General features: G+C 49.4%; 1 protein-coding gene across 1 annotated transcript; it reads left to right on the forward strand.

Moving 5' to 3' along the window:
* Positions 5,133–5,784, forward strand: LOC110430439. Its single transcript, XM_021448117.1, has 2 exons — positions 5,133–5,639; positions 5,734–5,784. The coding sequence occupies exons 1-2, from the start codon at positions 5,133–5,135 to the stop codon at positions 5,782–5,784; spliced, it is 558 nt and encodes a 185-aa protein (XP_021303792.1).

Consider the following 7,720-nt stretch of genomic DNA (forward strand, 5'->3'; position numbering starts at 1 on the left):
AGAACATACTCAAATATTTTCACTATTTTTGGATCAACACATAATTTTCTACACAAAATCAAACATAATTTGCACAAAAAAAGAAAAGGGAAAAGGCAGTGTGTCGTGGGCGGCCCAGTAACTCGGCCCGCAGGGCGGCCCAGCGACTCGGCCCGCGTGCTGTGCGTGCCCTCCCCATCACGACGTTGCTGACAGCGGGCCCCCGCAGTCAGCTTCGTCTCCCACGCTGCCGGCGGCTTGGCCGCGCTTCCTGTCGCCGTGAGCGGTGGTCCTAGCCCACGCTGAGGTGCGCTGCGGCCTCGCCTCAACTCTGCGACTCCATTGCTACCACCCGTGCACGCTCTACTCCCCTCCCTCTACCTCGGTCACACACATGGCGGACGGCCATGTCGGTCACCGATAGGCCAGCCACGAGGGCTCGGTAGAGCATGAAATAACACGATAGGGAGCTTCGAGGAAGAGCAAGGAGCATGGTGCTCACGTCACCACGGCGGGAGAGGCAGTTGAGGGTGTTGGCGATGGTGGCGGTGTCTTCGGGCGGGCACTCTAGGCTCGGCGGGATTGTTCCGGTAGACCTGCTCGCGTCCGAAGAGGAAAAGCAAGCGCATTAGCCTCTGAGTGACGAAGGGAGATGGAAACACCCATTAATGGGATGTGTTACGTTCTACAACGGCATAGCCACGGTGGGGGCTCACGGTGGCGATTCCGGCCGGAGTTGGTGAAGAAGAACGGTGTTCGGACGGCTGGGTGGGGTAGAGAGCGTTCCGGGGAATGCGCTGGGTCCGCAAGGAGGTGGCGGAGATATTGGAGAGCTCAAATTGGTCTGAGGAGAAACACACAGGGCGTATTGGGCAGTGGCATGTCGTCGGATGTTTTCGGTCGCCGAAGCAAGGGAGCTTGCGGTCGGCCGCACGGGTGCTCAAGAGGACGAGGCGAAGGGGTCAAGGGCGTCCACGTCGCGCGGTGACGCGGCCAACAAGCAGCTGTGTGGCGATAGGTCGCACGCGGCGCTGCACACTCTGCGGCCGCGCTGGGCAGAGGCGCCCGTGATCCTCATCGCGACAATGTAGCAAGCTATATCCACCCCTTTTTGTTTTTTGCAAATTACTCCCTGTTGACGGTCCTTAATGCTCACATTTAAATGTCAACTAATCATGGAAAAGGACCTATATGCAACCAACACCTAGACTTAGGGTTTTATGTGACAGAATTCCACGAGTTTTGGTGTTTGTCTATTTCTGCAGGGGGTTATCACGTAATATGGAAGAAAGGCCCACACGTCGGGTTTACATCGAGATATTAACGTGCTGCGCAATTTTCTATCATCTAGAAGACTCCAGAAGCCACGGGAACAAAGCGGAGGCAGAACGGGGCCTGGCCCAGGGCGCCCGCCCTAGAGACCAGGGCGCCCGCCCACCTTCTGTGGCCAATTAGAGTCCTTTTCGGGGATCATGCTCCACCAACCTAAAGGATCAAGGATAACCGTTCAATCAATGTCGGCTTTATCCGACGGCCCAGATTCATCTGAAAAGACTATATAAGCAAGGCCCCCTGGCCCTTGGAGAACATACCTCTTCTACAGAATCAAAGCTAGGGTTTCAATTCTTCATCCAAGTAGAGAGGATCCCTCTAGTTCATCTAGTTCTAGTTCTAGTTCCTCTAGTTCTAGTTCTAGTTAGTTCTAGTTGTAATCTAGAAAATAGGGAGAGAGAAGAGGAGAGCGGAGGAGGTGCCGGATCTGTCCGATCTTCCTCAACATTATACTTTTGTAGCAACTGGTTCGTTCTTCATGGTTCTCTAGTTCTTCAATTCATAATTCCTGAGTTCTTTAATTACTTTTATTTACATTCAAGTTATTTATTGGATTCCCGCTTGCATCGAATGCTCTAGTCTTTATAACGCTAGAGTAGTAATTTATAGATTAGACGTGGTGTTTAGTTTTGCAATTACCTGGAATTGCACCCAATCCTGCGGATTGTTGTGGTAGCCCTAGGGTAGTGACAGCCCTAACGGTAGACGTATTCCACCTCGTTTAGATCGGTGTTTGTAGGACCGTAGTTAGAGCTTCCTAGCCCTCATCTCATCTCTTTCTGTGGTTAGTGTTCTGATGTCCCGAAATAAATAATCTTTGAAGTAATTCTTTATTCTTAGATCAATTAGAGAACTCTCACGAAACTTCCTCTCTTCTCACCAAAAATAATGATATAGTTATCCTTGGGCGATCTTGAATCTTAATTAGTACACTCACGTTCCCTGTGGAAAATTGATACTCTGGAATACTCCCGGGTGAAAGCTACATCGGGATCCGTGCGCTTGCAGATTTTTCTGTTTGCGTTTAAAATACCCAACACTCCAAAAATTTGAACTGAAGTCAAAATTCTGCTAAAACAAAAGTTGTTCACAATTTTGAATGCTACAAAACATCTTTAAGAGTCTAGAGTCAATTTTGAGTGGAAGGGAATGAATTTGAGGAAAATAGTTTGAATTTCAAACTTCCAATTTGGGGGAAATTTCAATTTGAATTGGGGCAGAATAGAAATTCTGAAATTACTTTTGATTTATCTCAATAACTTGAAAAATTCCCAAAATAAAAGTTGTTCATTTTGCTGAGCTCTACAACTTTCATTTTGATCACTTTTCATGATTCCAAATATTGAATTATGGATTCAAATTGAAAAAGGGGACAATTTCTGGAAATCTGTATTTTCAAAATTACTTTGAATTTTGTATGGAAACTTCAAAAACTCCAAACACAAAAGTTGTACATCTTATCAAGATCTACAACTTTTCTTTTGAACTCATCCCCAAATTTTGCTTAGTTTTTAAGTTGCACAAAAGGGGGCAAAAACTAGGGTTTTTAAAATTAGGGTTTTCTCCCCCATTTCCTCGGAACCCTCCAACACTAAGGATTTCACAACCAAACTAGCATCATTTCCTAACACAAGCACACTTTAGTTCTCTAAGCACAAGCAACCAAATTAAACTTGTTTTAAGTTGATGCATCAGAATGTGCTCAACAAATATGCTATGCAATGCTTATGATGACATGAACCAGTTTTAGTGTCCGTAACATCAGGGATGTTACACCGCTCGTCATCGACCCCATCATCATCAACTCCCGGCTCTCAAAAGTATTGATGGACGGAGGCAGTAGCCTCAATATCATCTACCTCGAGACCCTCGACCTCCTAGGCATCGAGAGAGCACAGCTCCAACATAGCGCTGGCGGTTTCCATGGCGTTGTGCTAGGGAAGAAGGCGTTACCAGTGGGTCAAATCGACCTGCCGGTCTGTTTTGGCACGGCGGCCAACTTCAGGAAGGAGACCCTCACTTTCGAATTGGTGGGTTTTCGGGGCACTTACCACACCATCATCGGACGCCCGGGATACGCCATGTTCATAGCAATCCCCAACTACACTTACCTGAAGCTTATGCCCGGGCCCAAGGGGGTCATCACCGTCAGCTCCTCCTACGAGCATGCATACGAATGCGACATCGAATGCGTCGAGTATGGGGAAGCTGCCGAGAGCTCCACTGAGCTCGCCTCAAGGCTTGAGGCCCTCGCCGTAGAGGCTCTAGAGCCTAAGCACCATGTGGGCAACTTCGAGCCAGCAGAGGGCATGCAAACCCTGCTCGACCCCAACCGCTCCGTCGACAAGGTGCTGACGATTAGCGCCGACCTCGACCCCAAATTGGAAGTCGTGCTCGTCGACTTTATCCATGCGAATGCCAACATGTTTGCATGGAGTCCCTCAAACATGCCTGGCATTCCGAGGGATGTCGCCTAGCACTCCTTAGAGATTCGAGCGTGTTCCAAGCCAGTGAAGCAACGCTTGCGCTGCTTTGATGAGGAGAAGCGCAAGATCATTGGCGAGGAGGTCCATAAGCTTTTGACAGCCGGATTCATCAAGGAGGTTCATCATACCGACTGGTTAGCAAATCTCGTGTTAGTTAATAAAAGAAAGGGAAAATGAGGATGTGTGTCGAATATACCAGTTTGAATAAAGCATGTCCGAAAGATCCTTTTCCTTTACCACGCATTGATCAAATTTTTGATTCTACTATGAGATGTGAGACCCTTTCATTCATTGATGCTTATTCCGGTTACCATCAAATAAAGATGAAAGAGTCCAACCAGCTCCCGACCTCTTTCATCACACCTTTGGGATGTACTGCTACGTGACTATGCCCTTTGGACTCCGAAATGCCGGGGCAACGTACCAATGATGCATGCTCCATGTTTTTGGGGGAGCATATAGGGTCGACGGTCGAGGCATATGTTGTCGACATTGTCATCAAGTCAAAGAAACAGGCCGGCCTAATTCAAGACCTCGAGATTGCCTTTAGTTGTGTACATGTGAATAAAATCAAGCTCAACCCTGCGAAATGTGTGTTTAGTGTGCCTCGAGGCATGCTGTTGGGATACATAGTGTCCTAACGCGGCATCGAGGCTAACCCCGAAAAGGTCTCGGCCGTCGCCAAGATGGGACCGATTTGAAACATCAAGGGCGTATAGAAAGTCACAGGCTGCCTAGAGGCGCTGAGCCGTTTCATTTCGAGGCTAGGAGAAAAGGCATTGCTATTGTACCGGCTCCTAAAGAAAGCCGAACGCTTTACCTGGACCATCGAGGCTGAGGAAGCCCTTGACCAACTAAAAAGGATGCTGACCACCGCTCCGATCCTGGTGCCTCCTCAACCCACAAAGCCCCTACTCTTGTACATCACGACAATGACAAAGGTCGTTAGCACGGCCATGGTGGTCGAAAGGCCAGAGGAAGGGCACTCGTTACCAGTTCAGTGGCCGATCTACTTCATCAGTGAGGTCCTCTCAGATACAAAGGTACGATACCCCCAGGTTCAAAATTTGATTTATGCTATAATTCTCGCCCGATGCAAGCTGCAACATTATTTTCTCAGTCATCCAATCACGGTGGTCTCGTCCTTCCCCTTGGGTGAGATCATCCAGAATCAAGAGGCCACCAAGAGAATCGCCAAGTGGTTAGTTGAACTCATGGGTGAGACCCTCATCTACGTGCCTCGCAAAGCCATCAAGTCTCAAGCACTAGCATATTTTGTCGTGGAATGATGGACACCCAACTCCCCCAGCTCAGGTTCAAGCAAAACTATGGACGATGTATTTCGACGGGTCACTCATGAAGACAGGGGCTGGGGCAGGCCTGCTATTCATCTCGCATCTTGGTGTCCACATGAGGTACGTCATCCGAATACACTTTGCCGCGTCAAATAATGTTGCAGAATACGAGGCCCTCGTCAACGAGCTAAGGATTGCCATCGAGCTAGGGGTCCGACGCCTCAACATTCGAGGTGACTCTCAGCTAGTCATTGACCAGGCCATGAAAGCCTCGAGTTGCCATAATCCAAAAATGGAGGCTTACTCCAAGGAAGTACACAAGCTTCAGGACAAGTTCCATGGCCTCGAGCTCGTTCACGTCGCATGGCGATACAATGAAGCGGCTGATGAGCTTGCCAAAATCGCCTCTACTCGAGGCACAGTCCCACCGGATGCATTCTCAAGAGACCTTCTCGAGCCATCTGTCGACCTAGGCACAGGGGCTGGCATCAAAACATCCACTCCTGAGCCCACCGACGCAATCGAGGCCCTGCTAACGGCAGCAGAGGTAATGGAAGTCGACCAAACCCCTCAACACCCCGGGCGACCATTCGACTGGAGCACACCTTTCCTCGACTGCCTGATCCGGTTTGAATTGTCAGAAGATCGAGCTGAGGCCCGTCGTATCGCTCAACGGGCTAAATCATATGTAATCTATGGCGAAAGCAAAGAGCTATACCGACGAAGCCAACCGGGATCTTGCAACGCTGTATCACCATAGGGGAAGGACGAAAGCTCCTCGAGGATCTACACTCGGGGGCTTGCGGCCACCATGTGGCTCCATGAACCCTCGTGGGTAATGCCTTCTGACAAGGTTTCTACTGGGCAATGGCCGTCGCAGACGCCATCAAGCTCGTTCGTTCATGCCACGGGTGCCAATTCTACGCCAAGCAGACCCACCTCCCTGCTCACGCTCTACAGATGATCCCTGAAAGAGCATCTAGGCCCCTAGTGATTTCAGTGATTAATGACATTGTTGATTACTATGACTAACGTGTGGTTTGCAGAGGCAAAGTCATAGGTAAGGTCATGGTAATAGGTACTCGATGGACAGGGACGTACATGCCTACATAATAGTGTAAATCGTTTCAGTTTTGAAAGGATGGTTGGACATCGTCAAGACTAGACTAGGTATAAGTGCCATATGGTGAAGAAGGGCACTTAGAGTAGTTTAGGACTTTGTTTTCCTTTGACCGTACTATTAAGAGGGGCTTTGATCTAGTAGCTTGACTTAGACAAGGCTTTAGGTTTAGGTGTGGTGCACACTTGGTAAACCTAGCACTAGGCAGCTCAGAGATGGTCCTTAGATCGAGAGGAACCAACTTTATTTTGGAGCGATCACGTTTCGACGAAGTTAGGGTGCCCAAGGGGGCACCGGACGCTCTGTGAGTGCGTCCGGTGAGGTCCTTAGCCGTTGGAACAGTGTGGTGCTTAGGGTTAAGCACCGGACGCTGGCACCGGACTCACCGGGCAGCGTCCGGTCCCACACCCAGGGAGGATGTAATCTTCCCCTGAGCACCGGACGCACCGGGTAGCGTCCGGTCCCATGCGCAGGGAGTATGTAAAACTCCCCGGAGCACCGGACGGTGCCACCGAACGCTGAGAGTTAGCGTCCGGTGACCTGTCAGACGCAGGTACATTTAGCCATTATGGAGCACCGGACGCTCGGTGCAGAGCGTCCGGTGCAACATAAAGAGCGTCCGGTGACCCCGTTTTCAGTAGAAAATGGTTGGCTGACCTTTGGACTTCGTGGGGAGTATTTATACTCCTCCACCTCGTCCATGATAGGTCTCTTGCCCATTTGAACATCTGAGAAACTTGTTGTGGAGCAAGAGAGTAGCAAGAGCCTAGAGAGGATTGAGATTTGAGTGATTTCTTGAGAGAATCCTTCTCTAGTGAATTCCAAGAGTCAAGTGTGCATCCACCACTCTTTAGAGCCTTGTTTGGTCAAGTGAGAGTTCTTTGCTTGTTACTCTTAGTGATCGCCATCACCTAGACGGTTCGGTGGTGATTGGAGGCACGAAGACCGCCCGAAGTTCTTGTGGGTGGCTCGTGTCAAGCTTGTGAGCGGTTTTGGGCGATTCACCACGACAGTGTGTCGAACAATCAGCCCGTAGAGAGCACTTGGTCCTTGCGCGGACCAAGGGGGAGCAAGACCCTTGCGCGGGTGCTCCAACGAGGACTAGTGGAGAGTGGCGACTCTCCGATACCTCGGCAAAACATCGCCGAGCACTTTCTTCCACTACTCCTTTACATTCTAGCTTTTACTTTGTGTTTTTACATTCTTAGAATTGCCTTGCTAGAATAGGATTCGAACTAGGTTGCAAAACTTTTATCCGGTAGCTCTCTAGGTCACACTAGCCACAAGGGGTTGAATTGGAGCTTATAGGTTGCTTAAATTTTTAGAGAAGCCCAATTCACCCCCCTCTTGGGCATCTTGATCCTTTCAATTGGTATCGGAGCCTAGTGCTCATTATTTAGGCTTCACCGCCTAGAGAAAGATGTCTAACGGGGATGGACTGCCACCCATGTTCGATGGGGATGATTTCCCGTATTGGAAAATATGAATGGAGTCATACCTTGAGGCAT

Source organism: Sorghum bicolor, chromosome 9, assembly GCF_000003195.3.
Source record: "Sorghum bicolor cultivar BTx623 chromosome 9, Sorghum_bicolor_NCBIv3, whole genome shotgun sequence".
Taxonomy (NCBI): Eukaryota; Viridiplantae; Streptophyta; class Magnoliopsida; order Poales; family Poaceae; genus Sorghum; species Sorghum bicolor.

Bases quoted from the DNA above. Each gene is read 5' to 3' on its own strand.
- LOC110430439 (XM_021448117.1), top strand. From the start codon at position 5,133: ATGTATTTCGACGGGTCACTCATGAAGACAGGGGCTGGGGCAGGCCTG. The intron at 5,640-5,733 runs GTAATGGAAGTC...TTGAATTGTCAG, and splicing joins CCCTGCTAACGGCAGCAGAG to AAGATCGAGCTGAGGCCCGT.